General features: G+C 39.8%; 1 protein-coding gene across 6 annotated transcripts in view; it reads right to left on the bottom strand.

The window, feature by feature from the left end:
• Nucleotides 1–23,032, bottom strand: part of LOC122557816 (zinc finger protein 143-like) — a 98,707-nt gene that overhangs the window by 60,455 nt on the left and 15,220 nt on the right. The window contains exons 2-7 of one of the 6 annotated variants that reach the window (XM_043705895.2): nt 15,026–15,136; nt 9,950–10,057; nt 9,274–9,357; nt 6,687–6,767; nt 6,404–6,600; nt 5,983–6,057 (exon numbers count right to left, since the gene is read on the bottom strand). In XM_043705895.2, coding sequence (XP_043561830.1) covers nt 5,983–6,057; nt 6,404–6,600; nt 6,687–6,767; nt 9,274–9,357; nt 9,950–10,057; nt 15,026–15,136 — 656 coding nt within the window. The other 5 variants (XM_043705897.2, XM_043705891.2, XM_043705900.2 and 2 more) reach the window with 5 other exon arrangements.

The raw sequence follows: 23,032 nt of genomic DNA, 5'->3' as shown, positions 1-23,032 counted from the left end.
CTCTAGACTTGCTGCTAATAGTGAGCTGCTAATCAGTAAACACAGGAGATAATCAGCCTATGATTGAAGGAGCAGCTCCTCATAATTTTCATCCATTTACTTGCAGGGGTCTTTACTCTGACACCTCCATGGGTGAGCTTTCACAGGCAAGTGTGCCTGCTGCCCTCTTGTGTATTGAGTTTTGACCAGAATTCTTCTCTTCTGCATTTCTACAGCTAAGAACTGTCAATTGGCCAACCACAGCAACTTCAGGAAAAAGGACAAAGGCAAGAAGCACTGTCAAAAGATTAGATACTCATGGCCACCAGGATACAGGACCATATGAACTTTAAAGGCTAATATGGAACCAGGATCCACACATGGAAACTTGCCGAGCATGCGTCAAGTGAAGCTGAGCAAATGACAGGGATAACTCGTGCTAACTCATTGGACAGCAACTTGCATGAGATTTGTTATGAGAGACTCAAATGAGAAGTTCAATATAGTGGCTTAGAGAAGAAAATTGATTAATATGCAAACTAACTTACTTCATGCATTGGGAGTTGTGTCATATAGTTTTCTTTCATCGTCAAATGTGCAGGAGTTTGATCCAATGTAACACAGAGCATCATGCAAGGCTGGAATCCAAGCCCTTTCACCACACAAATGGTGCTTAAATCCATAATAGCACTTTCAGACCTAGCTACAATACAATATGAGGTTTTAGCTTCCAATGCTGTACAGGCAGAAGTCGTTCACAGTGCTGCACTGGATATTCAAATAGAAGTCACACAATCGATAACTGGTGCCACACAGGATCGACTGCTGTCATCTTGGTCCTCAAAAAAGCATTCACAATCTTACAACAGTCCAGTAATTTGTTCTTCTATGGATCCTAACCACTTGCCACTTAAAAGAAAATTCCTCACAGCTTTGTTTCTTTTGCTATTCACCTCAAGTTGATGCCCTCATTCTCAATCATTCCACTAATAGGAACGGTTTCCACACGTTCCTCTGGTCTTACACCCATGTTAAAGTTGTACCCTTTGTTTTATTTTGCCCCTCCTTCATCTTCCTGCCAAATTATAATTTTACACTTCTCTGCATTTAGTTTCATTTGTCGCTTGTCTATTCAGTCCACCAACCTGTCTGTGTCCCTTTGAAATACAGGATTATTCTTCTCACAGTTCACAGTACAGCAAACATTTTATTAACCGGGACCTACCGGGACCAGGAGTATGTCAGTTGATCAAATATTATGGTTAATCAAGAAGTCCACATAATCAATGCAAACACAGTTATAGAAACATAATTCTGGAGGTATACATATCAATGTTATACTTTATTTACTTTATAAATCACTTAAATAATGCAACTTTGCCTTAAATAAAACATCAGCAGAGAGCCTTCTCACTTTCACCCTGAACTGACTACTCAGACATAATGAGATTGTGATAAAACTGTAAATTTCCAGTATTTCAGATATATATGAATTTTGCTGGTTAATCAAGAGTACTGGTTCATAAAGTGCCAGTTAAAACAAAGGTTGCTGTACTTCCAACTTTTGTGTAATCTATAAATTTTGAAATTGTGCCCTGTATATTCAAATTGGTATCAGTGTGTGGAGACTTTACCTGGGTCCAGACAAAGGCAGACTGAGTATAACTGGGAATTTGGTTCAAAGTGGAAATTCAGGACAGAGGGAGAAAGAAGTGCTTTAAGTAAGGCTTATCTAAAAAAAGTAATGTCTACAAAGGATGAACATAAAACGACAGAAGACACTGAAACAAAGGCCTACCTTATGGTGGAATGGGATCAGAATGAATTGATAGTCATTTTTGCTCTCATTTCTTTAAAATAGCTTAGGTAAAAGAAGGATATCGGTGTTTTAAAAGAAAAATTACAATAAAGTATAAAGAGCAACTATTCCAGAGAAATTAATTAATAAATTAAATAAAATACGATTTTTATAACAGGTCAGGTGATGTATTGCTGTCACACCATGTAGAAGTTGCTGGACACCAAAGTGATCAGAGTATTTGTATTAAATGTATGCAGCTCAAGGAACTTTGGATCAGAGTTGAGCTGGAGTCTAGGTGGGCAGACATTGCTTCACATCAAAGACAATGAAATTAACTGGACACTTTGCTCAAGGCGGCAACTTCAGTGCTCATTCAAATATGGTTGGTAACCAGGGACAGAAGGTGACTGCAGGTGAGACAGGTATGAGGACTTGGAAGCAGTGCTCAAGGAGTCTTGTTCCCTGAAACTGTTCAACAGTTATGTAGGCTCTTGCAAGCTATATGGAAGAATAAAGAAGCAAACTGATCAAGATATGGGAAGCCATCAAATAGGGGGGGGAAATAGGACTGAAGTAGTGATAGGGTAACAGATACTGTTCTCTGCAGCTGTGGGCAGAAGTCCCAAAGATTGTCAGGTGTCAGGGTTAAAGATGTCCCCTCATGGCTAGAAAAGAGCTTGGCTTGGGAAGGAAGGTATTCAGTTGCCATTATCCACTTTGGTACAATCGAAATTGACTTGACTAAGAAAGATGTTCTGCCGAAAGGATTTGAACAATTAGGAGCTAACTTCTACCTGAGCCAATAAAAAAATCTGGCATAGAGCAATTAAAAACAAGAAGTTAAATGTTTCAGTTCATAGGGCACTGACACCAATACTGGGATAGAAGAGAATTGTACTGGGATATTGATCCCAGCACAGTTCAAATGAAGCCAATGGGCAGCTATTCAGATAATGGCACCCAGAGTGGGAAAGGAGGGGGCAGAGTGTACAAATATAGAACTTAAAACCAAAGAGAAGCAATAACATTGTTGGGAGTGTACTACCATCTGAGGGAGACATAAGAGAAAATAGGCAAATTTCAGAGACATGTAGAAGTAATAGGTTAGTGATAGAGGATTTCAATTTCCACAACGTTAGCTGAGGTAATCGTACACTGAATGTTTAAAAGGAACAGAATTCTTAAAATGCACCCAAAAGCGCTTTTTAAGCCAGTATGTAGAAGGCCTTACAGGGGAGGAAGTGGTTTTAGGTAATGAAGCTGTGCAAGTATCAGCTGGAGAGCATTTTGCAGACAGCAATCATAACTCTGTTGGATCCATTATTGTTATGGAAAAAGAACAAGGATGGGCCTGAAATTAGACTTCTGAACAAGGGGAAAGCCATTTTAATACAATCAGGTATAATTTGGTCAGAGGTGATTGGGAGCAAATACTTTTAGGTAAATGTGTATCAGAGCAGTGGGGTGCATTCAATAAAAAAGAGAGAGAGTACAAGGCCAACATATTCTAATAAAGACTAACAGTGGATCCAACAAATTCAGCTCACCTTGGATATCAAGGGAAACACAGGATCAGATAAAGAGAAAAAGGGAAGCTTATGGCAGCAACCAAGGGCTCAAACCAGAGAAACCCTACACGAGTACCAAATGTTCAAGGGGAAATTTAAAAACAAAGACAAAAGAGCAAAAGAAAATGGACAGAAAGAATAATGACAGGTAACATAAAGGAAAATCCCAAGTTGCTTTACAAGTACATTAAGGAAAGAAGGGTAACTAGGGAAAAGAGTAATGATAATTTGTGCATGGAGCCAGAGGGCATAGGTAGGACTTTAATTGAATACTTTGGATTGGTGTTCATGAGTAAGACGTTCGTTGTGGTTATGGAAAGTAGCTATCTAGAGACAGTGAATGTAATTACTTGGTAGGAATGAAGATTTTGAATCAGTCTGGGTAGAAATACAAAAAGGGAAAAAAAAAATCCCTGGTGCACAGATTCCCCAAGCAGTGCTGTAGTTCTGCAATGGACGCTGTATAAAAGGTATGGCAATAATCACAGACGATTGTAATATATGTATAGACTGAATTAATCAAATTTGCAAGGGTAGCCTCAAGGAAGAGTTTATTATTGAATGTATTAGAGATTGTTTGTTTGCAGCAATATGTTAGGGAATCAACCAGGGAGCAGGCTATTCTGGATTTAGTAATGTGTAATTAGGTGAGATTAATTAATTCATTCATTGGAAAGCATCTTTTATGCAATAGTGATCATAGTCTGATCATTGCATAGAATTTCAAATTCCATTTAAACTGCTGAGCACTGGACTTAATTTCCAGACCCCTTTGCTGCCTGACATTGTAAATGCCTCTCTCCTCCCTTTCTCTTCAAAAACCCATCCTCAACCCTTATCTCTTGCCACCTGATCTCTAACTTCTTTTCACTTCCAACATTCCTACAGCACTTTTTCAACATAAATGGAATCCTATGTGACTGTGATTTGATTGCAATATATCTCCCTAATTTTATATTTTCACGTCATAATTGTATAACAAATATTTTTGAGAAGATTTGTAGCTCAGGTGGAGGTTAAGGTTGTAAGTTTGCTCACTGAGCTGGAAGGTTTGTTTTCAGACATTTCATCACCATACTAAGTAACACCATCAGTGAGCCTCCCTCCGGTGAAGTGTTGGTGGTATGGTTCATTTTCCATTTATGTATCTTGGTCTCTCAAGGTGATACCATTTCTGGTTCTTTTTCTCAGAGGTTGGTAAATCGGTACAAATCAATGTGTTTATTGATGGAGTTCCGGTTTGAATACCAGGCCTCTAGAATTCCCATGTGTGTCTCGGTTTAGCCTGTTTTGGAATGGATGTGTTGTCCCAGTCAAGGTGATGTCCTTCTTCGTCTGTATGTAAGGATACTAATGATAGTGGATCATGTCTTTTGGTGGCTAGTTGGTGTTCGTGTATCTTTATGGCTAGTTTTCTGCCTGTCTGTCCAATGCAGTGTTTGTTATAGTCCTTGCATGGTATTTTGTAAATGCCATTCGTTTTGATGGTTGTTGGTATAGGGTCCTATAGGTTCATCAGCCACTGTTTCACTGTGTTGGTAGGTTTGCGGGCTACCATGATGCCAAGGTGTCAGCGTAGTTTGATAGTTATTTCAGATACGTCTCTGATGTGTGATAATGTGACTAGAGTTTCTGGGCATGTTGTGTCTGTTTGTTTGGGTTTGTTGTTTAGGAATCGGCAGACTGTTTACTGGGTACCTGTTCTTCTTGAAAATAGTCTATAGGTATTTTTTTTCTGCTGCTCGTTATTCCATTTACAACCTCTGAGAAAAAGGCTCAGGAATGATATCACCCACTTTAAGAAACCAAGACACATAAATAGAAAGCAGGACATAACGCCAGCGCTTCACCGGAGGCTCACTGATTATGTTACCTAGCACGGCGACGAAACGTCTGAAAATAAACCTTCCAGCTCAGCGAGCAAACCTACAACCTGTATAACAAACATTTGCTGTAACCTTTATTATTATGATCCAGCTTCTAAGCAGAGCTCCTACACATGTAATTTTTCTTCACATAAAATCATTCCCAAAAGACTGGAAGCAAATGAGTGTATTTTTAAAACTTAATTCAAAGATGCGCTCATGCCTAAAAAGGTATACTTACATAATACATAAAATATAATATGTTACCAATTAGAACTCAAAATTCACAGGGGAGGCAGGTAAATTGCCCCTAAAAGTTTAACTTTCATTTATGACAGATCAGAGAAAAGGTATCCCTATAAACAGAATGGAAAGAAATGGCAAGGAGCAACTCTTCCAATCACAGGGTGGTTCTTTCTTGTGCTTTTACAAGTAACAAACGTGGGAGTGAAGCAACCTGTGATTGGAGGAGCAGCAAGCAACAAGCTAAGTACGCACTTGCAGGACAGGAGTTACTGGAAAAACCTTTGCTCATGGTTGAGCTCCAAGAGCTGGTGTTCTGGTAGGCGGGGTGCTGATGTCCAGGAATAGGGATGCAGGTTCAAGAGGTGCTGGGTCCAAAAACAGACTTTTCTGAGTGGGAATATACTAAACAGGTACCAGGAGAGTTATGAGAGGGACAGTATCAATGAAATCAGAGTGAAATAAATGGAATTTCACACAATTAATCAATGTTACTGCTCCATTTCTTTTATACATGAATGTTTACCTGCATTTTTTTCTCATGATCACTCTCATTCACTAATCCTGTACTACTGACATTCTCGCTTCCATCAGCAGTTACCTACACAAAAAAAATACAATTAGATAAAATGCTAAGAAATATTTTTAAACAGTAATATAAATTGATGCCTAATATTTTTACTTTTCACAACTACTGACATCTATTCAGTTTCCTGCCATGTACACCTTCAGCACCTAACAATAACAAACATTGCCCTTTTACTCAGGAGTTTCAGTAGTGCATCTCGAGGACAACACTGACAGATTATTTTAAGACTCTAAACGTATGTTAAACACTTATACAAAACATTAAAAGTTAAAAATTAAAATTGAAATAATTTGAATGAAAGATCGAAAGATCAAAGTGTCAAGTGTTATTACACTGCTGACATTTAAAAAACACTCACTTTTGTAGCATACTGTTCAAGTGCAGTGATGGTCTCAGGATCTACTGTGGTTTCTCCTGTATGTAATCCTGCTAGGGTGCTATCAGCTTGAACGGTAAGAATAGTGTCAGATTGTGGAACTTGTATTGTATGGTGGATATAGGCAGTAGTTCCATCTTCCAACTGGACTGCTTGCACTGCATTTGGATCATAGCCATCTTTATCATAAAAAAGGAAGAAAGGAAATTATGAATACTGTCCTTGTTCTTTGATGACAGTGTTACTGTAACATCTAATGAATTACCTTTTGGTGTATGATGGATAAACGCAGTTGATCCATCCTCTAGTTGGACTGCCTGTCCATCCTCAAAACGCAAACAATCTCCTGCAAGAGAACAGTCAGCACAAGGAGTTTTTGAATAAATTTTGAGCTATTGTAATAGGAAAGTAGTAGTACCACAATGGCTCAGCAGTCCTATGTATTGCTAACATAGTCATAAAAATAAAGTTACCATTATATGTTAATGCAGTTGAGCTATGGAGATTAAAAACATCAGTCTGCAATCCTGCTCCAGGTAGCTATCCAATGATACAAAAGCAAAATAATGTGAATGCTGGAAATTTGAAATTATAACTGAAAATGCTGAAAAAAGTGTTCAGGTAGTGAAGAGAAACAGATCTGTTGCGAAGGAGAGAGATTACACTTCATCAGAAATTCTGTTTGTCTCCACAGATACTACCTGACCTGCTCAGTTTTTCTAATTTTTTTTGTTATTGTAGCTATCCAATAATAGCAGGTATAAAGTTTCATTCTTTGTTTATCAGGCGAGTATAAGATCGGTATCCCACTGTGATGTCTTCATCACAACTGAAAATGTAAAGAATGGACACGAAAGGTTATCCAAGGCAGTGAAGACACTGAAAATATTTTTCTTTTTAACATGCATATTCCTGATGAAGGGCTGAAGCCCGAAACATCGATTCTACTGTTTCTCGGAGGCTGCCTGACCTGCTGTGTTTTTCCAGCACCACAACCTCAACTCTGGTGCATATAATGTCCCAAGTATTTGCTCCATTTCACACCAATAACAGGGTCGATGGTGGCACAGTGATAATGGCACTGGACTAGTAATCACAGTCCAGGCCAATGCTCAGGAGAACTTGTTCAATCATTACTAGAATAGCGGGTGGAATTTATATTTAATTCATAATATCTGGAATCAACAGCTTAACTTAGTAATAGTTTAATGGTCAATTAATTGATTATCTTAAAAATTCATCCAGCTGGTTTAAGTCCTAGAGGGAAGTTATTCTGCCATCCTTATCCAGTGTGACTTGAGAAACGCAGTAACTTGAGAAACGTAGTAATGAAGTTGGCTCTTGACTGTTCTCTGAAATTGGCTGGTGGCCCAGCCAAGTGTACCATTCCACGGTAGAGATGCTGCAGTTTTCAAGAAGATGGTTCACCACCAACTTATTTAGAGCAATTAAGGATGAGCAGCAAATGCTGGCCTGACCAGAGATGCTACATTCCAAGGAAGATTAATTTAAAAATATGGAAATTCTACATTTTGTTTCTCAGCAAGAATTTCATCTGCACCTTGGATTGCAACCATTTAAATTTAGTGCTTTATACGTTTAGATGGAATAAATCTTTGTTTTCTGAATGGGAGTATCTCCAGCAGAGAGGGAAGATGTCACTCTTTGCTTTACGACAAATATGAGTCATTTGAAATTATTTGTTTGCCGCGGAGAACCCACCAGTTGTGTACGAGAACAGTGTGCTGAAGTGAGTGGGGAAGCCTGTTGCAGAGGGAGGGAGTGCTCAAGATAATGCATGATAAACACGAATCATGGGCAAACATCTCAAATTTAAGAAAACAGAAGGCCTCATATTGTTTCAAACTACTTTACAGATATTTTTGTAACACGTTCCCTCCAAGTAACACATCATCATAGATTGAAATTATATTGCCATTCCTTCACTGTCACTGGATCAAAATCTTGAACACCCTTCCTCAGTGTGGACTGTGGGCAAACTTAAACCCTGGAACATCAGTCGTTCCAGAAGGCTTTCCCTTCTCAGGGAAATAAATTCTGGCCCAGCCAATAAAATCCACGTTCCAAGAAAGAACAATTTTTTAAAAATCACGGTTACAAAAAGGCAAATGGAGCAATCAGCTTGTAGACACCAAAGTTCACAAATAGAAAATGAATATTAGAGAATTGGCTTTGGTAGTGCAGATCAAAGAAGAAAAGTTGTCATGTTGGAAGGTGCAGTTCTATTACTAGCTGTACTTCTAAAGACTTTTACTGCTTCCTAAGGGAACAGGTAAGTTTAATGTCTCACCCAAAAGACAGTATCTCTGACCTTGCAACATTTTTTGATAGTATGGTCAAGTAATAAGATTGGAACCTACACACTTCTAATTTAGAACAGAACTACAAATTAAGTTGACACTGGCAACACTATTCCAGGTGCAAGCTATTTGGAAGCAGAATTTCAATTTTTGTTTCTTTCCTCACTTTAGGTCCCTTCTTGACTCCTGCACAATTTCCTGACACAAACAACAACAGCTGATAAGTGACAATCTCTAAAATTACTTATGTATACAAAGCCATCAGTATTGTTCTTTCTGACACTACATGAAATAAGTGCAACGTTTTATGTTATGTCATATTGAATTTAAAAAAAATTAAATCCATACAATTATATCTGAAATATTGAGACAGTTTCACTTTTAGTTTTATCTATTCAAATAAAAGTTCACAATTTGCATTCATACCGCAACTGCTGTCAACCTAAGTTGATACAAAACAAGATAAGGTTAACTTATGCAAGTTCCAGCAAAAAAACTTGCATCTAGCTTACATTCTTGGTCACCACTCACCTGATTTTGGTACTGAAACTTGTTGGACATATGCTGTAGAACCATCCTCTAGTTGAATTACTTGACCATCAATTAACTTCCCATCTGAAAAACATTAAGTATATCTTATAACATAGAAAATGAAGGTTCTTCCATGCACAACATGTAATAACTTGTGGTGTCACTGCTGCAAAATCCAGATCAGTAGTGTTCCAGGAACTAACCCTGTTCAGGTCAGAATCACCAGAGTTCAGTCAGAACAGCAACAGGGTATTAAAATTGCTTACAGTATCCCTAGGCTAAAATGACTAAAAGAAAATCTGTTGCATTTACTATTCATGATCAGTGATTCCTGCTGTTAAAGTGGTGAAGGGAGTTGTCGGTGTGTTTTAATGCCCATATTGCTTACATGCAATGTACAGGTTCATTCAATTTGGGGTATTAGAGGGTGGCTGTGCCTGAGGAATCATTCATATGTCAACAGAGGAAATCCAAGATGTGGATAAATGTTTACATTGTGGTGACTGGAACTAGTTAAGGTTTATAGGTATGGCACACATTTACTTCCTTATATATATTTTGTGTTTAACATCGAGCTGAAAGAAAGTTATAGCTGTAAACTAGATAATATCAGGAGACCAAATTATGGAAAACAAACAGATTAAATAGAAGAATTGTTGTATAATTAGAAATTCACCCAGAAAGTCTACACCTTTAGGATTGTGTTGAATGTATGCTGTAGTTCCATCTGCAAGAGTAACAGCTTGTAAACTCACACCGTCCATATTTTCCAGTCGATCACCATCTAAATAAAAAGACTCATTACTGTTCGAAATGGGCATATCATAAAATAATTTTGTACACAAGTTGAACAATTTTCTCCCTACATACATCCACACACACGCATACATTATTGGGTAGTTGATGAAAAGCAATTGGAGAAACTGAGCAATAGCTGCATTATCACAACATTTGTGATTCTGTATTTCCCAAATTCAATTTTTTTCCCATTACGTTGACCATTACAACAAATTCTGTCTAATTTTGCCCGTGCCATTCAACATGGATTTGAAGCATAATAGAATCAAGAGGACACTGTGCTTATCAATTATCATTCCACGCACATAAGGGAACTTAACATAGTCTCCAACTAAATTCAAGAAATTGCCACATGGCACTCTACAGACATTAATTTATGCACTGCAAAGTGCTTTGAACCACCAACTAATCCACTAAATTCCTTTAAATTTGAAAAATAAATATTTTAATTTGCTTTAGTAGGATGTTCATTTTAATTTTTTTTCTAATTAACCTGTTCAGAGATGTTTTTACACACCTCTAGAACAGATGAAATCTGAACCTGGGTCTCCCAGGTCAGAGGTAGGGACATTACCACTGCACAAGAGCTCCCCCCACCCATTCCTAAGTGGATGCTTGTTTGCTGTTCTATGACACCTGTATTAGTCATCCCTATGTTAACGCAATACTGTCATTGATAACCTTGTATCAGTTACAGAAACACTGACCAAAATACTTGCAGATTAGTACAGCTCGATCTCGCAATCATATATACTTTCTACAGGACATTGGGAAACATTGAAGATTTTAAACAGCAAAAAAAATTGATGTCCGAAATCTTTTTCTAATCAAGCTATGTGCTATAAATTAACCCCTTAATTTTCTTCCCTGCTCCTCAACAATTCAGTCAGAGTTGTGAACGAAGTATTTTCTCTTTCCTCCTTTCACCTGCTCTCAGACTGACACACCCAGCCCTGCAACTATCTTAGTAACATCTGGAACACTAATTCAAAACTCCTACTGACGAGTCAACCAGCAGTCTAACATAGTCATATTCACATAGCTATACCTTACAGATAATGTCCCAAACAACTATCATCATACCCTAAGCATGGCCAGACCCAGACACAGGGCAAGACAAAACTACCCAGAGTTGGAGATACAGTGATATACAGTCAGGAGAGAGCTGTCCTGAGACTCCAGATCCCATGGACAAGGAAATCTCATGATGATTATCACCTACTGTCTCCATGTTGAATACCTTTAGGAGGAGGCACTGAGGATGGCTAGGTCACAAGATGTACGGTGGGTGAGGGATTTCAATATCACTAATAGTAGTTTGAGAGTACCACTACTGAGCAAGGTGGACAAGTCTGAAAGGATATAGTCAATGAACTGGACATGTGGCAAGGGGTGGGAGGACTAACAAGAGGTTAAAACTTAGTCACCCTCATCCTCACCAATCAACCTGCAGCAGATGCTGGCTGCACAACAGTCCTCCTGTCAGTCATTGTGGAAACAAAATCCTGTATATATCTTGTTGCGTGGCACTGCCAGAATGAAATAAACTTCAAAAATGATCTAGCAAATCAATATTAGGCAATCAAGAGTTGCTGTAGACGGTCAACAGCAGAACAATTGTATTCAACTACAACCTGTAATCTAACGACTTGGATATTCTTCACTCTCCTGTCACCATCAAGCTGGGAGTGCATGAGGGAATGCCTCATGCAGTTCCAGTCATATCTAAAACTAAGATGGAAACTACAGCACAGGACTACTTGCATATCAAACAGCAGAATCAAAATTAAATAGACAGGACTGCACAATTCCTCACCAATGAATCAGATCGAAGCTCCGCAGCAATGCCACAACGATCTCGGAATGGTGGTAGACAATTAACAACTAACAGTTGAAAAAGGCTCCACAAAATATCACCTGGGGAGTGATTTTGTAAAAGAAAATGCTGAAGGCTGGATGAATTGCCTAATGGATGATTCATCACTGCATCCTCCAAAGGTCCCCAGCATCACAGATGCCAGTCTTCAGCCAATTCAATTCACCCCACATGATAGAGAAACTGCTGAAAGCAGTGGTAATACACAGGCTATGGACCCTGACAACATTCTGCCAATAGTATTATGTTTCCTGGAAACAATTGCACCCCCCCTGCCAACCCACTGTAATACAGCTGCAACACTAGCATCTATCTAACAATATGGAAACATGCCTAGGTACACCCTGCTCACAAAAAGCAGGAAAATTTCAACCAAGCCAATTACTGCCCTGTAAGTCTAATTTCAATTATGGGCAAAGTAATGGAAGAGGCAGTCAAGAGTGTTGTCAAGTGGCATTTGCAAAAGACAACCCTCTTACTGTACAAATTTTAGGTTCTACCAAGGCTATCTAGCTCTCATGACAGTGTGGCCCAAAATTGGACAAATGAGCAATGGTGAGGTGAGAGTGACTGGCCTTGACATCAAAGCAGCATTTGCTCAAGTATGGCATCAAGGATGGCATCAAGGAACCCTAGCAAAACTGATCAATGTGAATTAGGTGTAATCCACTGGTTGTAATCATAACTATCACAAGAAAATGGTTGTGCTTGTTACAGGTCAATCATCTCAGTCCAAGGCCATTTCTCAAGTTCCTCAGTCATGCCAAAGATCTTCATGTCTTCATCAATAATCTTCCTTATCATAAGGTCAGAAATGTGGATATTTTCTGACAATTGCACAATGTTCAGCGCTGTACACAATTAGATTAGATTATATATTACAGTGTGGAAACAGGCCCTTCGGCCCAACAAGTCCACACCGACCCGCCGAAGCGAAACCCACCCATACCCCTACATTTACCCCTTACCTAACACTACAGGCAATTTAGCATGGCCAATTCACCTGACCTGCACATCTTTGGACTGTGGGAGGAAACCGGAGCACCCGGAGGAAACCCACTCAGATACGGGGAGAACGTGCAAACTCCACACAGTCAGTCGCCTGAGGCGGGAATTGAACCCGGGTCTCCGGCACTGTGAGGCAGCAGTGCTAACCACTGTGCCACCGTGCCGCCCACACGGTGGCACATTCTTCACATACTGAAGCAGTCAATGCCCATGCAAAGGAAGACCTGTACAATATCAGAGTAGGATTAACAACTAGCAAGTAATATTCACATCACTGCCTGGCAACGACCATGTAAAACAAGAAAACCTAACCAGCTCCCCTTTACATTCAGTGGCAATACCCTTGCTAAATCACCCACATTATCAACATAATGGAGGTTACCAGTGACCAGAAACTGAACTGGACGAGACATGTATGCAAATACTATAGCTATAAAGACCAAATCAGAAGTTAGAAATTCTGCAGCTAATAACTCACCTCCTGTTTGCCCACTACCTGTCCACTATCTACAAGCCACAAGAGTGTCTGATAAGTACAGTTCCAATATCACCCAACCTTCCAAGACAAGGCAGCCTTTTTGTTTGGCATCCAAACCTTCAACATTCACTCCTTTCACCACTGACACACAGTAGCAGCAGTGTGTACCATCTATAAGGTGCACTACAGTAGCTCACCAAGGCTCCTTCAAAGTAACTGCCAAATCTGCAATCTCCATCAACCAGAACGACAAAGACAGCATACAGATGGGAACATAACCATGTGAAAGTTCTCCTCCAAGCCACATGCCATCTTCACTTCGAATTGTATCACTGACCCAGTGACAGCGAAGGAACAAAGTCCCAAAACTCCCTAACAGCCTCCAAGGACCTTGTACCCAAGGACTGCAGTAATTCAGGAACACAGCTCACTATCAATTTATCAAGCACCAATAGGGATGGCCAATAAAAACTGGTGTTAATCAGCAATGCAACATCCCATGAATGAATGAGAAAAAAATTGCCCAGGCAGCTGATTCAATATTACACTTGAAAAAAAAACTCTACAACCCACTGCAAATCATTAGATTGGTCCAAATATTGCGCTGGATTTTACGAAGCTATAGCTAAGAAACCATGGCAATTAATCCTCCCCTTAATCATGGCAAAAGTTTCACATCAGTCTTCTGGTAGCAGAAAAACCGCCCTTGATTAAATCAGAGGGTGAAGGGACTGACAGGTTTTTGGCCATCAGTGGCAGAATGCCAAATGATACCCATTATCTCTGAGTCAACCGCAATTTAGAGTTGGCTGTGGGATTAAGTAGAGGCTGTATAGGTCTCAGAATGCCTCCCAGTAAAACCTATTGGGCTTTGAAGGGAAGGGGCAGATGAAAAGAGGAAAGAGAGAGATCTCTCACGCCCAAGAATGCTATTTTGAATGATGGGAGCTAGCATCAGGTAGGGAAGAGAGCACGGATGGCCACACTTCTGCTTTTGCCTCCGATCCTACACTTCCATGAATTCTACTTCACCCTCATTCACCTGTGACCCGTGTTCCCTCTGTAATTCTGGATGTCAGGCAGGTACAGTGGTGCTAGCAGCCACCACTCCTGCTGGTGCAAGAGATAAGTGGAGTTGACTGGCCACAAGCTCTTGGCAGATGGAGATGTCAATCTCAAAAACAGGCCATTGTATGCTCGGGATTAAATATCTGAGTTACACTTGATTCCTTCAGACCTCACCATGGAACTAACAAGGAGTTCTCAACAGTTCTCAGACCAGTGGGCAAGACCTCCATTCGCCTGGCAAAATCCTAGCCACTGCTTTATAGACTGCACACAAAAATAGGGAAACTAAGTCAAATGTATTTAAACTGGTGGAAATCATCTACATCATTCAGTACTTTTTGGTTACACAGTAAGCCATTGTGTTGCTAGATTAATTACTTTAAAAAATGCCATATTGTCTTGTGCAATTTGCCTTCTGTTCTTCCACATCACTGGTGTTAACCTCAACCTGAAAATCTTCAAAAGAAAAAACAAATTACAATTCTAAAACTGTAATACAAAGATTAATACTTGTAGATATTTACCTGTTACTGCTACAGCTTCAGTTAGGCACAGTGTGACATGCTGACCGTTGCCCATTCCCTGGAATTCCGCCATACTTTGGGTTTCTCTGTTTATCTGTGCCAATAACATATCTGATAAAATGTCAAACAATCAGAATTAATGGGCATTACTTATTTCCAGCAGGAACACAATCTCATCACAAGTATTCAACTAAATTAAATCTGTTAAAACTATAGTGAAAGCATGCTAAATAATTGGTGGGAATAAAACTTCACAAAGTCACAATGATATGAGAGTTTGTGAAATCTGAAGTTTATTAGCTTTCGATTATAGTTTAAAAGCCTGAATAACAATTTTTCTTATCCAATAATTTTAACAAGATGTCTCATGCTAAGTATCGCCATGTTCAGCTTTCTCTCAGGAACATTTTGAAAGGGTAAAATTGAAGAAAAAGGTACAGAATATTGAAAGTAGTAACAAAATACAATAAAATTCACACTTCTGGCATGCACGGGGATCAGATGGTGTTCAGAACCCCAAAATGCCAGCTGACCTAAAAATTAATAATATAGCTATTTAGGGGGCTGATTGCAAAAGAACTGGCTGCAATCACTTGACACTGATAATGTAGGTACTTCATATATCATTTGATTCCAGTTAAAATAATTTTAAAACTGCCAATGTTCAAAACATGATTGTAGTCCTATGGTTGTAAATATTCTATAGTCAATCAGTCAATCATAAAGATAATCCAAAGCTCCACGAAGAACTTAATTTAGTTTTGACCCAAGCCGTGATTTTTATTGTTCAGGTGCCTATGAAAGCTTAATCACCACTTGCAAGCTGTAAAAGCTGCAAGTGCAGTTTCTAACTGCTTATTTTGATGCAATTGTAAATGACCCTACATGAGTTTTATAAAGAATAGTGTGTTTTGTAAATCTGGCACAAGATTAAAAAAAAACATTTCTGAGAATCTACATCCATCACATCTATATCTGGTGGAGTATTTATGTTTGAGAGAAATATACAAAATTTAGTACAATAGTTCAAAAATTAGTATCAATAATTCCCACATGGGTTGGTTCATTAAATTCAGCTTGGCCATCAGGAGATATGTTTACTAGATGGTAGGGACATGAGTAGGGAAAAAAAGAAATAGATGAACTAAAACTCATGCCAGGTACTCCTGCATATCACTTAGTGGTCAGTTCAACAGTAGTATTAACAAGATGATTGCTCACGGATTCAATCAACGAATGGCATATGCTGGATGGTTGTGGGTTAAAATATATAGGTAGGCAAGAAATTAACCAAGTACTGTCTGCAGAGCAACTTACAAAATGGTTAAGGATAGAACAATACAGTGACCTTCAAATCATCAGAACATAATTTGCCATCCTTGCAATAGCAAAAGGACTTTAGTATCATGTTGAAATAAACAATATTATATTCTTTCATTGAAATTCTTCTTTCAAATTTTATATTTCCATGGAGTTGCTTTCCACTTTGATAATATCTTTATTGATACCCTTACATAACGTCATGATTGTGTTTAAAGTAAATCATATTCTAATAACAGCAGTCAAACTTCAAACTCTTTGAGAAGCACAAACAACAGCAAAATGAACTAAACTGGCAACCAACTACAGTTTTACAAACTGTTTTTGTATCTTTTAAGTGCTTATTTCACAAGAAATGATTACTAAATCGCAGCTTTGGTAGACAGCAGCAAAGCAAGTGACATATTATTTTACACAGCTGTGAAAGTGAAAACTGCCCAAATATGTCTGGTCCATAATAAGCAAAACAAAAACAATGCAGCCAATTATCATTCCTTCAGTCTACCATCAATCCTTAGCAATGTGACAAGGTGTCATTTCAACAGGAGATATTTGCATATCCACATTCAGCTGGGGTTTTGCAAAGTCCGCTCCAGATGTCACCACCTTGATCCATACATGGAAAAGAAAGAGTGAACTCCTGCAGTGAGGATTATCCTCACCTGTCAGATTGTGGAGGTCATTTTAAAGATCAGCTTTTAGACAGGATCTCAAGATCAGGCATGGTCTACCTGCTTAGCTCAAATTTAAGATTACATAGTGCATTTATCAAAGACAACAACAGTTCTCCCCAGTGTCTGTGCTAATATTTACTACACATTAGACAATGCGTCAGAAGATGCGGCATAGATCTAGAACTCTTGTGGTGCAGTGGTAGTGTCCTAACTCTGGATCAGAAGGCCTGGGTTCAAGTCCCATCTAGTTCAGAGTTGTGTCATAATGGTTCAGAACAGGTTTAGTAAAAAAAAAACTGCATTTAAGGATCTTGTTTTTTGCACAATTTTTTTAAAGATATTTTTATTGAAAATTTAACATGTTTTTACAAGTTTACAAAAGAAAACTAAAAAAAAACCCAAATATAAATATTGATATACAGTTAAATCTTAAATAAATGATAACCAAAGTCTATTAAACAAGAAAAAAGAAATACCAAGAGAAAAAAAAAGACAAAACTCAACTAATTACTCATCTAACTTACAACTAACCAGAGTGTATGATTAAAATTCTTACATTATTCCAGACAAAAAAAAACCCAACGGATAACACATAAATTGAGCAGTGATATACATGCTTGGAATGTGTTAACATCAGATCACAACAAAACCCGTAATCATGCGGGATTCCTCTCCCGGGGGCCCCGGACCAGCCAGGTTCACCCTCTCAATTAAATAAAGGCCCTTGTAGGATGACCGAGATATCTGTATTTGTGTAATTCAAGAAAGGCTGCCATTTTTTTATGGAATAATTTGGTTTTTCTCCTGGTGCACTATATTTGTAAGGAAGTCGGGGGAGTATATTCCATAATTATTCTGTGCCAACTCGAAAGTCCATGAGGGCCCACAGCCACCCAGTTTACCAAAATATTTTTCCCTGCACAGAAAGAGAGAATGGAAAACAATCTCTTCCCTGTCGTAATTTCAGGTGTTCTTTATCCAATAAATGTGTCTCCTATAGGAGAGCTATATCAATCCTCTCTTTCTTGAGGTTTGATAATATTCTCCTCCTTTTGATTGGTGAATTACTCCCAGTGACATTCCAGGCGCACCATTTAATCGACCGATCATCCATAATCACCGGGCAAGTCCGAGACCCCCCGGGAGAAGGAACCCTATCCAAAACATCCCGAGCAGAGAGCATATAAAATTCACAAAAATAAAAGCTCTTTAATACATTTAGATCAATATAATAAAAAACTATTTCTAAATAATAAAAAAAGTATAAAACATATTTAAACAGAGATCTTCCCCCTTATTCCCAGGGGGCATCACTTCCTTTCCAAAAAACCCATCATAACCTCTCCCAACCAGTGCCCCACCCTTGACCCAGGCACCCCACGATAGGATAAAGAAAATTCAAGTATACTACTGAACTAGAACTAAGAGTGAGTACCCTATCCCCCACCCACCCCCCACCCACACCAATACCTGGATATATTTGGTAATGTTAATACCATATATGAACATAAATTCACTAAGTAAAGAATGAATAAATAAACCCTTCTTCCCACCCCCCCCGGAGATAATGTTAAACAGTAAGATAATGAAAGGAAATAAAAGGGGGGTAAACCGGGGTGGGGGTAGGGCAAGACAACATCAATTAACTCTTATAATTTATCTAAGAGAGTCCAAAAGTTCCTTGGCCTTCTCTGGTGATCCGAAGTTATACACGGACCTTTCATGGCTGAAGCGTAGTATAGCTGGGTAGCGCAAGGAGTATTGAATGTTTAAATCCCTTAAATGTTTCTTTGCTTCATCAAATGCCTTCCTCTTTCAGACCAGAGCTGGGGAAAAGTCCTGAAATAACATAATCTTGGATCCTTTATAAGTCATGGCTTGGGGATCTTTCCCAAGATTCCTGGAGACTTCCAAGAGCATCTCCCTCACCTTATAGCTCTGCAGCCGGAACAGGACAGGGCGGGGGCGCTGGTTCGATCCGGGCCCACGTATTGCAACCCAGTAAGCCCATTCCACCCTTACCTGGCCTGATCCAGCCTCCAGATCTAAAAGCTGTGGAAGCCACTGTTCAAGGAACCTTGTAAGCTGGCCTTCTTCTTCCCGTTCGGGAAGGCCCAGTAAACGAATATTTCTTCGACGACCTCGAGAATCGAGGTAGTCAATGTGATTCTCTAAGGTCCGGACTTTGCTCGAGAGTCCGGACCCAATCCACAGCCGATTCGGCAATGGCCTCGGAGGTTGCGGCCTTTAGCTCCGCCCCTCCGACTCAGTACTCAATTTCTTCGATGTCTCGGCCGTGCTTTTGTAGCGCGGCCGAGAATGAATTCCATCAACTTCGGGACTCTTCAATGAAAGCATCGATCTTCGCATCAAGTTTAGAGATTATTTCCGTGAGGCTCGCCACCGTAGGTAAGTCCCCCGGGACGGATGTGGATGCCTCTGCTGCAGCTGGGGAGGGTGGGGGAGGGGCTCCTGCCTGCTGAGAGCTACGGGCTCCTTTCCCCCTCGTCATTTTTACAGGAGACTGAACTGTTTAAATTTAGTACTGAACCACTAATTACATTAAGTAAAAACTTAATGAGTGTGGTGGAGGAGGGTGGGTGTGGTGGAGCAGGGTGGCCCACTTTGCCTAGGTCTTGGGAGGAGCACTATAGACTCAGACTTGCTGAGTCACCGCCATCTTGGATCTCTTTGCACAATTTATAGTAGTCTGTTCTGTTATAAAATGGTATTTCCATTCCTGTGTTATAGGAAAATCAAGTAATATCAGCACTATTTAAACTAGTGAGACCAGAATCACATTATAACCAATACAGGTAAGGAAAATTCACGTTCTACAAATAATAGTCTAAATGCTTCAAACATGTTGAAGAAACAGGCACAATGGCAGAACCAACCGTACAAATAAATAGCTTGTAGTGTAGAGGCCCTCTCTATTTTTTCTTTTATTTTATTCATTTTTGGAGGTTTGGAACTATGTGGAAGTTAGGATTTGAACTTTGAAGAGCAGCTTGCTTTAAAGAAGAGAACATATACAGATCTTTGAGTTGTTCAGAAGGGTCACTGGACCTGAAACATTAACTTTGATTTCTCTCCACCGATGCTGCCAGTCCTGCTGAGATTTTCCAGCAATTTCTGTTTTTGTTGTGAACAAAGCCAAATATTTGCTATTGGGAATTGGCCTTAATTATTATTATTCTAAAGACACTGTAGATGAATCAACACCAAACTGTTCCTATGCTCTGGGCTGGCAGCTGGTCAAGGGAGGAATGGTACTAATCAGCCAATCACAGAGTTAAAAATCAAACAACACCAGATTATACTCCAACGGTTTATTTGAAAGTACAAGCTTTCGGAGCATTGCTCCTTTGTCTGGTAAGTACGTAGACCTATGTCCCAACCGTAAAGATTGTTGACTTGAGAGAAGAAAACAACAGCTCTGATGGGGTTTTAACAGGAGGCAGTGTGATTTATTTTTGGAAGCTTCCAGAAACTGCCATGATTTACTCTCTAAATTTCTATCAAGTTATCAAATTGTTTCTCAGACATTAAACAGTCTGAAAGAAATAAGAAAACATTTCTAGGAGTCTGCTGAAACTGCTTGTATTAACTGGTGACTTCAGAATTCAAGCAAGATACACAGTTCTACAGACCTATGAACAAGCCATTGACCAAGCTTTTCATGAAGGCCTAGCATCCATTGATTGGTTTATTGAACTGACAAATTAGAGTTCTTTTATTTTCTCAGTTCTTTTATTTTCTTTGACTTATCCTTTAACTGTGTCTGTCTGTGAGAATGAAACTTCTGATCAAGAAAATTAAGTTCTAGATCATAAGTATTAATTACATATTGTTTATCCTGTCCTGCAAAAGTCACATTATTAGTAATAAGTTATTAATTTTTGTTTAAGTTTTAACACTGGAGAATTCATAATGTCTGGTTAGGTGCAATTGGGAAATTTTGAGGGTCAATGAGTAAATTAGTTTCACAGTATTGCAAACCTAATGATAATGAGGGTGATTTTGGTTTGGCTTGCTATCCCTGTATTGTGACAATAGGGACACAGGAGTTGTTCATTAAAGAAAACCTAAGTATAATGTTGTTCACCTTCTACCATTAAGGTAGTTGCATGTATGGTACAACAATAATTATGTTAACTAACCATAACAATCAATCCTTATTAATTAGTTGCCAATAAGCCCAGACATAAAGTGAGAAAATCCTTATTGGCAGAACACTTTGGGAATCATGGATCCAAAATCAACTTTTTCCTCTCAAGCATGTGAAACTTAAGGAATTTCATGTTGCCAATTATTCACTTAGAGTATCTCAAATGAATGTCACCTATTTCCACTGCCTTTCTAAAGTGCATATTCTATAGATTTACCATTAGTTCACTGAATCAATACTTCTGCAGATTAGCTCTACATTCATGCCCTTTCAAACTGAAGCCCCGTTCTCTCATTGTACTTGAAATAACTCCACAGAGGAGTAACTGGGTCACTCTTTATTTACGCATGGAGAGTCCCTGACACTGATGCAGCTCCCTCAGAACCAGCTCTCAGAGTGAACAGGATTTATGACACTCCTGAACTTATCTGTCAGCCAGGGCTTTCTGATTGGACCAGATAAACAGCCCCAATCAGGGAACTCTTATTCTATGAGGTTCACCTGGCTAACCTTGTTACAATCACAACAATACTCTTATTGGGCAAAGTGAAAATTTAATCAAAGTCCACCGATCTGATTTCTTTAGAATCCTAAAAGGACAATTATATCTCCTCGGAAAAAGTGAGGACTGCAGAGACTGGGGATCAAGTCGAAGAGTGTGGTGCTGGAAAAGCACAGACGGTCATGGCTCCAGCTATGCCTGCCTCTTTATCAGGAATGTGGAACAGTCCATCTTCCAAAGCTACACCAGCACCACTCCCCGCCTTTTCCTCTGCTACATCGATGACTGTATTGGCGCTACCTTGTGCTCCCACAGGGAGGTTGAACAGTTCATCAACTGCATGAACACCTGTCACCCCAACCTCAAGTTCACCTGGATCATCTTCCCTCCCCAACACCTCCCTCCCCTTCCTGGACCTCTCAATCTCCATTTTCGGCGACTGAATCAACACAGACATCTAGTTCAAACCCACAGACTCCCACAACTACCTGGATTACACCTCCTCCCACCCTGCCTCCTGTAAAACCGCTATCCTTTTTTCCCAATTCTTCCGCCCTGCACCGCAACTGCTCCCAGGAGGACCCATTCCACCGCAGAACATCCCAGAAGACCTTCTCCTCCTTCAAAGACTGCAATTTCCCCTCCCACGTGGTCGACAATGTCCTCCAGCATATCTCCTCCACTTCCTGCACCTCTGCCCTTAAACCCCACCCCTTCAATCACAACAAGGACAGAACGCCCCCCCCCCAACACTCAGTTCTCACCTTCCACCCCACCATCCTCTAGATATATCATATCATCCTCCATCATTGTTGCCTCACTGTTGCCTCACAGCACCAGAGACCCGGGTTCAATTCTCGACTCAGGCGACTGACTGTGTGGATTTTGCACATTCTCCCCGTGTCTGCGTGGGTTTCCTCCGGGTGCTCCGGTTTCCTCCCACAGTCCAAAAATGTGCAGGTCGGGTGAATTGGCCATGCTAAATTGCCCGTAGTGTTAGGTGCAGGGGCAAATGTAGGGGAATGGGTCTGGGTGGGTTGTGCTTCGGCGGGTCGGTGTGGACTTGTTGGGCCGATGGGCCTGTTTCCACACTGTAAGTAATCTAATCTAATCTAATCTAATTTCCGCCACCTACAAACAGACCACAGCAGGAGGGGTATATTTCTTTCCCCAACCCTATCTGTGTTCTGAAGAGCCCATTCCCACCACGCCACCCCTTCCTCCCAACCAACCCACCCTCCACTCCCGGCATCTTCCCCTGCCACAACAAGAAGTGCAAAGCCTGTGCCCATACCTCCCCCATCACCTCCATCCAATCAAAGGATCCTTCCACATTCGAC

This window comes from Chiloscyllium plagiosum, unplaced genomic scaffold, assembly GCF_037043375.1.
Source record: "Chiloscyllium plagiosum isolate Xiang-an unplaced genomic scaffold, Cpla_swu_hap1 HiC_scaffold_18, whole genome shotgun sequence".
NCBI lineage: Eukaryota > Metazoa > Chordata > Chondrichthyes > Orectolobiformes > Hemiscylliidae > Chiloscyllium > Chiloscyllium plagiosum.
This window is presented reverse-complemented; position numbering and strand designations above follow the sequence as displayed.